The sequence below is a fragment of the Populus trichocarpa genome, chromosome 4 (assembly GCF_000002775.5).
Source record: "Populus trichocarpa isolate Nisqually-1 chromosome 4, P.trichocarpa_v4.1, whole genome shotgun sequence".
Classification (NCBI taxonomy): domain Eukaryota; kingdom Viridiplantae; phylum Streptophyta; class Magnoliopsida; order Malpighiales; family Salicaceae; genus Populus; species Populus trichocarpa.
The window spans coordinates 3,893,220-3,905,325 of record NC_037288.2 but is presented as its reverse complement, the minus strand read 5'-3'; the positions used below and the strand labels follow the sequence as shown (position 1 = coordinate 3,905,325).

Here is a 12,106-nt window from a genome sequence, read left to right as displayed (position 1 = left end):
AACCCGATTCAAGTTTTGATCGGTCACTCAAATCAACTCTAATTTTTTTATAAATAGAAATGATATTATTTTGTTTTAAAAAAATTCAACAAATTGTAATCGGGTTTTGGACCGGGTTATCGGGTCAACCCGTCGGGTCATCCAGATTTTTAACTTATCTTATTTTTTTTAAACTTGGCTTGGATTGACCCGCCAGGCAGGTTAAATTTTAAAACTATGATTAGTAGAACTTCTTACGCTTATTTCTCCGCTATATCTTACACAAACTTCTATTTAGAAACACATGAATTATAGATGTGAATCTTCTTGTTATTGGCCGTCATACACTTAGATGTCTTACCAATGATTATTAGGGATAGAATGAGTATCTATATACTAGATTTGTAACTATTCATATCCAACTCAAAACTGGAGTATAAATATTTTGATACTTGAATCTAAACTTGATCAGGTGTTGAGTATTCATCGAATATCCCTAACCCAACTACTATACTAAGATCAATTCATCAATAGTTCCCTAATGAATTAAACTACTCTCAATCGCTGCAAACATCAACCCCCAAACACCCAAATTGTTTTAAAACAAATTACCCGTATAACTAACAAAATTCAAAACACAATTAACCCTTAATTTTAATGCCTCTCTAGGCTCCGTAACACAAATTCTTTCAATAAAATCTTTAGCACTACCTAACACAACTCTAGCTAAGTAACTTGTGCCTATGTAGTATTGAAGATTCTCACTTCTAGAATTACGTTGGTGTAAAGACTTTTCATAAAGGAGAAATTATGGGGATGTAAAGGGATGTTGGAAGCTTGTAAAGGTTTTGAGTTGGAACATTGTCGAGGTCTTGGTATGGATGGTTTTTCCTGTGCTAGTCATCATTTGGGTTATTCATGTTTTCATTTTTTTTAAGGTTAGGTTTTAATGGAGTTCTTGATAAAAATATTGAATTTTTGTGGGCTTCTTTAATAGAAATAATGGATTTTTATGGGTTACTAAGGTTTTCAAATAGGGAGAGGCATTTTTTTTTATTGAGGAAATTAACGTCCAAGTTTCTATATATATAGCTTGATATAAAAATAATTTTTTCAAACTATTAATGCATTTTGGATCAGATTCAAGTCTAATTTTGGTTAAGATAGAGAAGTATCCTTACCCAATCCATAAACTGAATTTTTACCTTTAAGTTTTACTTGAATCCGATCGGGTAAAAAAATCTTCTATCTATTCAGATCGGCTAGAGTGAATATCCATCGGGTTTAGATAAAATTGTTATTCCAAAGGGCTACCCCAATGGTAAGTACATCCAATGGTAAGTACATTTACTAACTTATCTAGTATGCTACCTACACACAATAACTCATTTCATAGGTTACTTGTGTAGTAAAAATAATTATTCTCTATGATTAACCTATACATTATGACTATAATTTCATGCTTCACGGAGTAATTTTATGTGATCAAGATATATAAATACCTTATGTCACAAGATAACAACAAAATAATAGAACAAGTCACATAACAACATAACATACACCTTATTGTATTTTTCATTCTTGTTCTTTCTATTATAACTTATTTCACTTATATAAGTTGTTAATTAAGAATTGAAGGGCCATGTATCCTAATTGGGGATTTGTTTTTACAAGAAAGCATGAAATGGCCAAGCCCAAGCACATCATCCCATCAAGAAGTTGTGGGAAGTTCAAATCTAATTTAAAGTTTTTACAACTTTATTAGTGAAATCGTCTATGATGAACTGAATAAAAACTAGTTCATTCTCATTTCATATATCATCTAAATTTCTTCTCCATGGTTGATGACTTAGAAATACAAAGATATTGAAGATTAATCAACCTCTTTACCACAAGTATATAAAATTTTATTTAATCTTTAAAAAATCACCCATCAAATTAAAGTATTTACTAAAGCTATTCTAGCTACATAATAACATCTTTGAGCAACTCCCTCGATGAGTGACACAACAACTAGCTCCAATGCATACACCCTTAAGTGTACGTAAACAACTCCAGTTTCTCAAAGAAATAAGATAAAATGACATACAGAAAAATAGATCTTTTTTTGAAACCTATGTGTCTCTAGGGTTGATATCGGGTTTTTTTAGATTTTTTTTTCACTTATTTTTTTAATTTCATCATTTAATTTTGGGTTTGTTGGAAATTAAGCTTCGTGATTTTCTTCACTTTTCTTTTTAAGGGGTTATCTTGGTCTTATAACCTAGATCATAAGTTTGGTGAGTTAGCTTGGATGACTGAAGTCTTTTTCAAATTGAATATTTTTTTGGTTTATCCTTTAATATTGGGTTAGTTTACGAATTGAGCTTCATGATTTTTCTTGTTTCGCATTCTATTAGGTTATTTTGTTCGCATGATCCGGCTTGTAGGGTTTCTGATTTTTCTTATCCTTTTTGTTAATTGAGTTTTTTTTATATTATCTTTCTATATTTGAATTGTTGGAAATTTAACATTGTAATTCTTTTGATTTTCTTTCCATGGTATTATTATGGTCTCAGAACTCAAGTTGCAAGTTTTGTATGCTAACTTTGATTGATCTAAATCATTTTTTTTATTTTTTTATTTTATTTTTAATTTCATCATTCAATATTGGATTGTATAAGAATTGAGCTTTGTGATTTGTTTTCTTTTGAAAAATGCTCTTTTTATATGATCATCATGATTGTTTTTTATTTTTTATTTCAATATATTTACTCTTGTTGTGATTTTTCATATCATATAATTACATAAAGTCATCTTATTAGATCCCATTGGGATCTATAATCTAATTCACAAAATTTTCTAATCTTTTTTATGTCAAAAAAATTTGTGGCAAAATCATCTACATAATGTAGGCCATTTATTTAATGATTAAAAAAATATTTGTTTTTGTGGTGCTTTTTAAAATGTTTTTTAATTTTTTTATTTGAAATTTAAGTTTTTCGATGATTTTAATATAAGCATATCAAAAATTTAAAAATAATATTATTTTAATATATTTTTAATTAAAAAACAATCTTAAAAATTGACTAAAAAGCAAAAACAAAATAATGCGAATCTCGTCTCTCTTCCTTTCTAGTTCCAAAATAGACGGGACATGTAGCGTAGTGTAGATGACACGGTAAAAGCAGAAGAGGAGGGGGGGCTGGAGACGCAAAAATGGAAGCTGTTTATTATTATTATTATCTACTACCCTTTGTATTTCCAGCCATTTTGTCAGCTGTGCTGGGTCTCTCATCTCAAGATCACCAAAACCAGCTCTACGAGGCCAAGCTGAGAATCACTCAATCAGGTAACCAAACCAAGAGGTTTCGTTTCAGAATTTTGATTGGTTGATTGCCTAATTAATCAATATAAATGCAGAATCTCGTCTTGAGGAAATCACTCAAAATATAAACGACAGAGACCGTTATTTGGAGAGATGTGAGAATCTAATTGGAGAACTAGACCACAAATTAAACCATCTGCAATCTGTTTTCTCACATTTAAAGGTTGGCTGGTTGGTTTCTTGAATTACATTATCACGTGGTTAGTTCATTTGGGATTGAACCTCTAATGAATGTTTCTTTTTTATTTGTAGGTTGCTGATGACAAGATTAAAGACCTAGAAGAAGAGGTGATTAATATAATTATTAACTGGTTATGTGAATAGTAGTAGGTTGTTGATAATGTCTTGAATGACAGGTTAGGGTTTTGTGGGCTACTTTGAGAAAGAACAATTTTGATATTCATGTTTTAGAATCGAAAGCCCGGGAAGCTGAGGATAGATTGCAAATGGTAACTTCGCAAGTTCAGAAGGTCAATCTCTTAACTAGTATGCTTTTATTTATTTATTCGAGTGGTTGTGGATGTTATTGTCGGGCATTTGGAGATTTGAGAACTAATTTTAGATATTGTCTGCATAAAACATTTTTTATGTTTCCTTGAATAAACAGCCGGGGAAAAAAAGAGCTGTGTTATCTTGTGTTTTGTTCAATCTTCTTATTTGCAAGTTTATTGTGTTATTCATGGTGAAGATTGTGTTGTTGGAAATCTAATGAGGCAATATTCCGTGGAAGTGAAAAGGGATATCAAGGAACTAAAGTAGTTTGTAGAGTGAGCCTTCAGAAGCATATATGCAGAATATGGCTTTGTTTTTTAGTCACTTGTCATTTGCTTGGTACCTTGAAATCTGCAGTTTGAGAGGTTAGGGGAAATTGTCTGTGCTGGAAAATAGAGTGGAATCATTTTTTTTTTTTTTTTTTTTTGGGGGGGGGGGGGGGGTTGAATTTAATAATTAGTCTTTTCTTTTGGAAAACATATTTCTCTTATTATTATGATTATGTTTAGTAAAGTATTAAACTCCCCCTCTCCTTTTCCAATATAGCATAGTTGTAATCTCATCATATACAAGCATCCAACTTTTGTTAAGTATAAAAATTAGTTGTTGGTTTATTTGTTTTTGTTCCCTACAGATGGAAGACATAGTATCAGAACGGTGGATCCAAATTCAACAGTTTGAGCAGGCTCTTCAACTTAAAGAAGTATTTTCTCACAATACAATTTGGACCAACTGCTCATAAGGATTTCTAAAATTAAACATTGTTTTTTGCTACGCCTTGATGGCTGAATGAGTCTATTATAATGTTCCCATTCTCTTTTAACAGATAAGATTGAAGGCTCAAAGACAAGCAAGGCCTCCAAGATGGACTTTTTTAAAGGTAACGTCAAGATATTTCTGCTCTGTCTTGATCTTTATATATGTTGATAGGTGTTTATAAAAAAAATGAAGTTTTAATAATTCCCACATTATGAACGATGGTAATGCTTACTTAAAGACTAATATGTCTCTTTTGCCCGATATATTATCACAGATGTAGGCTTTGACCAAATTTATTCCTTTGTGGTGATTTACAGTTTTTCAGTTACCTTTCTGGTGAATATCTTCCAAATGCTCATGGGCTGTTGAGTTCACATTTCAGTGAAGAGTCTGCCTTGAGAGCTTACGTATCTCAAACCTTCTCCTGGCTAAAAAGATTCTATTCAACAGTAAAAGAGTCCCACCATGAGGTTTGTACTAACCTACGTGCTTTCTTGATTCTGTACAACATTTTCCCCCCCTTGTTTTCTCTGTAATGAATCTCTCGTTGGTCATTCTTTTGCTAGATGCTGTACAGTTTAAAGTTTTTCGTTGGTCAAAATTTGTTGTTAATGACAAGTTAGAGAGCTGATCAAATTGAATTTGACACAAAACAATTCAGCCATTAGATACTGGTTCTCTCAACCACAAAATGATTGAGAATAAGGTCGTGACTTGTGATAGATTGCAGTTCTCTGTTTTTATACAAGCTCTCAGTCTACTGAATCATGAATGTTAAGAACTTTACTACTCAACATCTGTTGATATGATCTATCTGTTTATTTGGGGTTTCTTTCTTTGAGCTTAAGTAGAATATGGTAACTGTTGCATCATCTGCACATTGGCCAAAATACCATTGTGATTGTGATGAAAAATTAACCCTTGTCATTTCACTATTTGTAGTTGCAAGTTTTCGTCAAACAGGAAATGGAAAGACATGAGTTCACAGCCTGTCTTGCTAACCAGGAAATAGTATTTTTCGTGGTATGAGTGCCTATCCAGTTCCCAAAGTCTCTTTTATATTTAATAAAAACAGCAGTATACGACTCTGCATCAATTATTTAGCTCTTTCTAATGGAATCAAACATTTCTATGAAATTTATGAAATCACAGGCTTCTGCTTTAATCATCTTCCCTGTATTGAGTGCTTGGATATTGCTCTCATCACAGCTGTGCTAGTCGAGAGAAGTTTCCTCAAGAGAGAAGTTTCACAGCCTATTCTATTAACAGGAAGCCAAGGACACTCACTGAGCATCATTTTTCCTGTTCTTTTCTTACTAGTTGTAGTAAGCAAGAGAGAAACAGTTTGCTCTGTGCCAGTGCTGTTGTTTCATCTTCTTCTTGGATCATGCTGGAGTTTTGTTTCCAGATTCACTACTGATTCTCATGCCCGAATCAATATTGCTGTACCATGTCATCTGTATATAGTGGCAACATGGGAGATGGAGTTGTTGCTTCATACTCGTTGCATGATAGCCTAAACATGCTTCCTTTATGATCCTTTCCCCCGTTTTTCTGGGTTCTTGTGATTAAACTCCCAAAATTTTGTCATTGTACACTGGACAGCAGAATTCTCACTGATTTTATATAAATATGGAATGTAAACTGGTCCATTGGATAAAGGAATTCAAGGATGGGAATGATTTGGCACTTCATGGCCAAACCGTGTGTTACGATGTCCATTGTCGCTCCTCGCACTAAGCTGCATTTTCGTTGGTAGATAGCTTAATGTATAGGAATCATAACAAAGGCTAATTTGCTTCATTGCATACTGTGTTGATTAAAATATGCCTTTTGATTACCTCCTTTCTTAAATCCACATGTTCTTGATATGGCAGACGTGATGTTCTTCATCACTTGAAATGTCAACCTTCCAGTTTATTTGCTTTATTTTCAATCCAAGTTATTTCAGGAGTAATGGCACTCTTTATATTAGGCATCTGCTTAATCGTTGTGCAAAAGGCAGCGTTTGTGCTCCAATAAGTTATTGGCAATAACATGAAACACACCACGCCGAACTGCGAAATTCTTACCAAAAGGCCATTATGCATAGCGTTTGGCGGGCCTACCTCCATGGTAAATAGTGTCAAGCATTTGTTCCCTTGGCACTTCTTATCCAAATCTCAGCCTCATCCTCAAGAGTGTGGTCAATGAAGCAATGGAAGACACGACATGGGAGCAGAGACTTCAAGCCCTAACCCATCTTCTAACCAGCCCCACAACCACACCACCTCTCTACTCTCAGTTCTTCATCTCTACACAAATCCCATGCTATCTCAAATGGGACTATCCACCCATCCTCTGCACCAAAGACACCAAGACTTTCCCTTCTCTCCTTCTAAGGTGGGGATTCTCTCTCTTTCTCAAAAGAGCCTCCAGATTAGGATGTCCTGAAACTTCGTGGAGGTCCAAGTGCCCATACCAACAGCCTCCACCATTAATTCTTGCAAAGGGATTAGAGGAAGCACAGTGGGGCGATGAACAAAGAAGAGAGTATGTTAGAAAGAGGCTTAGAAGGAAAAAACTTGTTAGTAACGTTAACCCTTTCATTCCTATTTTAGTTCCCAATCTTTTACTGTTTTCACTTATGCTGTGGAACCCATTTCCTGATCTTGATTCTTGAGAAATGTCTTGCGGGATTGTAGCACGCATGTGCAAGCCATCTTTCACTAATTTCGGCATTAATTTTGAATTTGTTATCATTTTGACTTTTGGTACTTGAATTCCGATTGTTTCTCCTATTTGTGACCTGCATACGTATCGTATAAGTTGGAATGCCCTGGCAAATGGAAGGACAAGAAGTTGTCGTATCCATCGATTCCATCCACTAAAAGATGATGGAGAAGCATCAAATGTGAGCAAGAAATACTGAGACCACTAAACTGTACCCACAAAAATCAAACAAATTGGACAATTATGAAGGCCCAAAGAGGCTACGATGTGTTTTTTTCTTGCATTGCTTGAAGCTAGGTCACACAGTAAACGGTACCCTAAGCCTAATGGGATGAGTTTATTGTTGGATCTATTATAGTATTATAGATTTGTTTATAATTATAATACCAGTCAACTCTCAATTTAGCGCAAAATTTGAGATTCAAATGTGCTTCAGAGTGGAATGGATTGGCAATAGTTAAAAATCAAAGGAAAATAATATACTGTGGAATACTTCTCTTTTTTCCTCCCGAATTGCCAATGCCAGTACCCACTTTGACAAGCTCCCTCCCTCCGCTAATCAAGGAAGAAAAAACACTTAAAAAAAGAAAAAGAAGAAAAGGCAAAAACCAGAACTCTTTTTTCCTTTAATTGAGTGGTCAAACCACCAACGTTGACAAGTGAGAATTGGGGGGCAGTTCATCTACATATTGTTATGATCTCGATGGATACCAGTACTTGTGGTGAATGAAACTTGTATGTTCCTTTCTCCTCCACCCCTCCAGGAAGGGAAAACATTTAGCAGCTACTTGACAAATGCACGAACAATGGAAATTTCTTTGCCTTTACCTTTTTGTCCCTTTAAACAGTTGCTATTCATATTCCAAGCTTTGAAGGGACAAGGTGGCTTTCCTATCGTTTTCCCTTTTCCTTGAGTTATGGTTACAGTTAAATTCTGGATTCCATGAATTAGTGACACGAAGACATAAAATATAGGAGAGTCTAATAGTTACAAAAAATGGTTTGCAATTTCTTAACTTGTTACAAAAAATGGTATACATCATCTCCAGGACATGAAACATTGTTTTTTGTTAGAAGAAAAACAGAGCACTCATGAGAGCTACACCAGAGAGACATAAACATTCATTAATAATAGCAATCCTGTTTGGTTATGTTCGTTATGTGTAATAAACAAACTTGGACCCTATCTCACCAAATATCCGTGTCGCAATTACAGAAACAACTACCAAGTAGGATTAGCCGGTAGACATAGATATAAAACAAGCCTTTCCATTAGTAAATTTAGTCAGAAAAGTTGCCCTGGTTGGTAACAATTTTATGTATAAATGATTGCGTGTAGCAGCAAATACAAGTCCCAAATTCTACCATCCTGACCCTGCCTCAACCCCCACAGTAGGGGGGCTCTCTCTAATTGAATTGTTAGTTGATTACTAATTAAGAAGTTGTTTAGTCATAAATAACACCCTTATCTTGCATGTGATCTTCAATCTGGATAATAAAATCTATCAATCCAACGGATGAGTATTTCAGAAGTATCCACCTAACAAGCGATAAATTCTAACTGTCCTTCGTGATTTTGTGTTCGATTAAAGAAAATCTTACACATTAATTTTAAGCATATATACATAAAACCCTTTTCCTATCCCATATATATATGGACAGCAAACTTCTTTAATAAAGCTGCTCTTGGAAGAGCGCATGCCAAAAAAAAGAAGAGCATGAATGGTGGTGTCAATCCGCGTAGTAAAAGGGTTTGGTGCGTATATGATCAAATTAAACAAAGGGAAGAGGGCACATGCTGTCTGCACTAAATGGCATTATTTGCTTTGCCCCACCCACCACAATCTACGGCATAATTGCCCGGCCATAGCTTAGCATATTATCATATCCTTCTTTCATCTTTGAAATAGCCAAATCGCCCCTCACATATTAAAGAAAGGACATGATCTTTAATAAAGAAGGCCACTTTATTGATTTCACATTTTTACTGCTTGAATAATCTGCTGCCAGTGACCCCTTCTCCCCGTCAAAGAAGAAATTTCCTTGAGATAAACCCTGGATTCCTTATAACTTAGAGCCCATCATTAATTACCTCAGTATAATCTTGTGTCATAATCCTCAATCTAGCTTGGTTTGCTTAGAAGATAAGAATGATTTATGGAGAGTTAGCATGAATAAGTATTGGTTATTGTTTCGGCTGATGTTTAGGGAAATGAAATTAAAACTCATAGTTTTGGTGCTCTTCCATGATGGCATTCATTAATTATGAAAGAAGAAAAATCAAACACTAAAGAAATACATCACTAAAAGAAAAATAAGCACGATTAACAAGAGATATACATAAATCAAATAAAAAGAAAGAAAAAGAAAAGGAGTTCTTTTGTTAAAGTTTCTTCCCATGCAGGGACCACAGTCATCACCAATTCCCTCCATTTGCACCTAAAGAGTTGAAAATGCTGTGGAAAAAAAATCGGAGAGAGTGATTGAAAGGCTTTCTATATAAAGATCGCACCTTCACAAACCCTCCCAGCTCCACTATAGGCTAGTGATACACAGCAACACTATCCCGTCTTTAGCCATGGCTCCCTCTCCAAGACTCATTTCCTTTCTCTTTCTCTTAACCATTTTTTCTAAGCAAATTCATGCTAGAGAGAGCCAGTTCTTTAGCAAAGTCGGTGCCACCACCGCTACTCCCTCCACTACCACCATCAACAACAATAATGTTCAAGATAAAACACTCCCCAACAAAGAAGAAGAAAGCTTTAACAAGCAAGAACTAGATCCAGCCTTTATCCCAGACACCCAAAATGGCTATGGTCTATATGGTCAAGAATCCTCCCAGTTCCCCACCACTACTAAACTAACAAATGCACCCTACACCACAACCACTTACCAGCCATACAAAACCCAGACCCAAACCCAAGAAACCTACACCAATTATCCAACTGACTCCACCACCACCACCACCACCAATAACCACTACAACAACAATGCTTATGAGGAGCAGCAACAAAACTTTGGTGAAACAAGCCTTCAAGAAAGTGAATACACCAACATGGGGAACCAGAACAGCAACAAGTACTACAACGGTGCCAATAGCAACAACAACAACAAGTACTACAACGGTGCCAAAAGCTACAACAATGATGAGAAGCAAGGCATGAGTGACACAAGGTACTTGGAACATGGAAAGTACTACTATGACGTCAATAATGAGAACAGTAACTACTACCCAAATCAGTACCAGCAGAACTCAAGAAACAACTACAATACCAGAGGTTATTACAACAACAACAACAACAACTACAATACCAGAGGTTATTACAACAACAACAACAACGAGAACTCCAAGTACGAGTACAACAATAACTCCATGCAAAAGTACGACAACCAGGATGATTTCGAAGAGAGCCAGGAAGAGCAGTATGTGCCATGATTTTAATCTATATGGTCAAGTAAAGAGAGTGAGGTCTCTGTTGAATTACAGTGGGTGGTGTTACTATAGATTGAATTATGTTTAGTGGGGAAAAAAACTACATAAATTTATTTGTTGCGGTCTTCGATCTTTGTGTGTGATCTTGTTTTATTGTTATCATAGTCTTTCATCCTTCCAAAAGCTAAGGTATGAGAGTTTGTTTTTATTTTTATTTTTATTTTCTTACGAGCAATATTGATCCAATAAAGTGTATATTCTACTTATAATAACTAAGGAGATAATGCTTTCGTGCAGTTCCTTTAATTACTTCCAAATCCCAGTTAATTAAATAATTTATGCATTACTAGAATTTAATTATAATCCATACTTAAAGTTACTAATAATTAAAATCTTCAAAATTAGTAATTAAATGGTTAGGTGAATATCCCTTGATTTTATCAATTAGGCCACCACTTCTTGCTCTTGTAATCTACCCTAGCTAGGAGATTAACATGTGTATATATATATATATATATATATATATATATATATATATATATATGTTGTAAACTAGTTCCAGTATCCTTTATTAGGGAGCTCATATATATCCAATCCAACATAATATAGAAAATGAAAGGCTGATTTGAGAAAACTCCTAATGGAAAATATTGTGTTCTTCACACCCATGCTTCCGAATATATATATATATATTTGGTAAATGCAAGATTGCTTCGAATTCGGCATCTTTTAATTAGTCTTTAATTAATTTATTTAGTAGTAAACATTAATTAAGCTTAATATTTGTTTGTCTCCTTCTCTCTCTCTTTCTTTCTTTTTCTTTTTTAATTTATATTTCTGGAAAGATAGATAAAGACAAAAGGAAGGGAAAGAGGGGAACCCATGTGCTCCCTGAACGAGCTAGTCCCTCCCTTGATATACCTTCAATTCTCTCGATTAGACGGTTTTAGATAATATTTCTTTTTATGAGACGTATTTGATAATATATTTACACATAGCATGTTTAAAATATAAAAGTATTAATCTAATGTGTTCTTAAATGTTTTTAAATGATCATGTTGATATTAAGTACATTAAGAAATATAGAAAAAAAAAGTTTAAATATATTTTTATAAAAATATGTATATATAGCAACATACATACTTTTAATCTTCTTCAAGTTTTAATTAAATATATGTGTATTTGATACTATGGTAATTTTTAAGATTATAGTTTATAAAAATAATTTTGAAAAAAATATTATAATTTTTTTTAAATAATGAAATTTATGTAAAATAATGTATCTAAATTCCTGTTTTTCAAGCTGTTTCAGGGGTAACCTTATCGTACCTGCCAAAACAATCCATAAGTTATGCTTAATTATG

At 34.0% G+C, this 12,106-nt stretch overlaps 3 protein-coding genes across 4 annotated transcripts; all 3 read left to right on the top strand.

Moving 5' to 3' along the window:
* Positions 1-3,074: 3,074 nt before the first annotated feature.
* LOC7456772 (uncharacterized) lies at positions 3,075-6,258 on the top strand. The gene is made up of 9 exons (XM_002305079.4): positions 3,075-3,310; positions 3,382-3,509; positions 3,599-3,634; positions 3,703-3,816; positions 4,473-4,541; positions 4,665-4,718; positions 4,915-5,067; positions 5,540-5,620; positions 5,750-6,258. Exons 1-9 carry the CDS (start codon positions 3,178-3,180, stop codon positions 5,813-5,815), a joined length of 834 nt encoding a protein of 277 aa, XP_002305115.2. The 5' UTR covers positions 3,075-3,177; the 3' UTR covers positions 5,816-6,258.
* A 363-nt stretch (positions 6,259-6,621) lies between these two features.
* Positions 6,622-7,359, top strand: LOC7456773 (uncharacterized). Its single transcript, XM_002305080.4, has one exon. The coding sequence runs from the start codon at positions 6,795-6,797 to the stop codon at positions 7,257-7,259; it is 465 nt and encodes a 154-aa protein (XP_002305116.3). The 5' UTR covers positions 6,622-6,794; the 3' UTR covers positions 7,260-7,359.
* Positions 7,360-9,735: 2,376 nt separating this feature from the next.
* Positions 9,736-11,048, top strand: LOC112327316 (protein E6-like). 2 transcript variants are annotated; one of them, XM_052452247.1, is made up of 2 exons: positions 9,815-10,587; positions 10,627-11,048. In XM_052452247.1, the coding sequence occupies exons 1-2, from the start codon at positions 9,888-9,890 to the stop codon at positions 10,743-10,745; spliced, it is 819 nt and encodes a 272-aa protein (XP_052308207.1). In that variant the 5' UTR covers positions 9,815-9,887; the 3' UTR covers positions 10,746-11,048. The 2 variants fall into 2 exon arrangements, with proteins under 2 accessions (XP_052308206.1, XP_052308207.1); XM_052452246.1 differs by having other exon boundaries at positions 9,736-11,048.
* Positions 11,049-12,106: the final 1,058 nt, after the last annotated feature.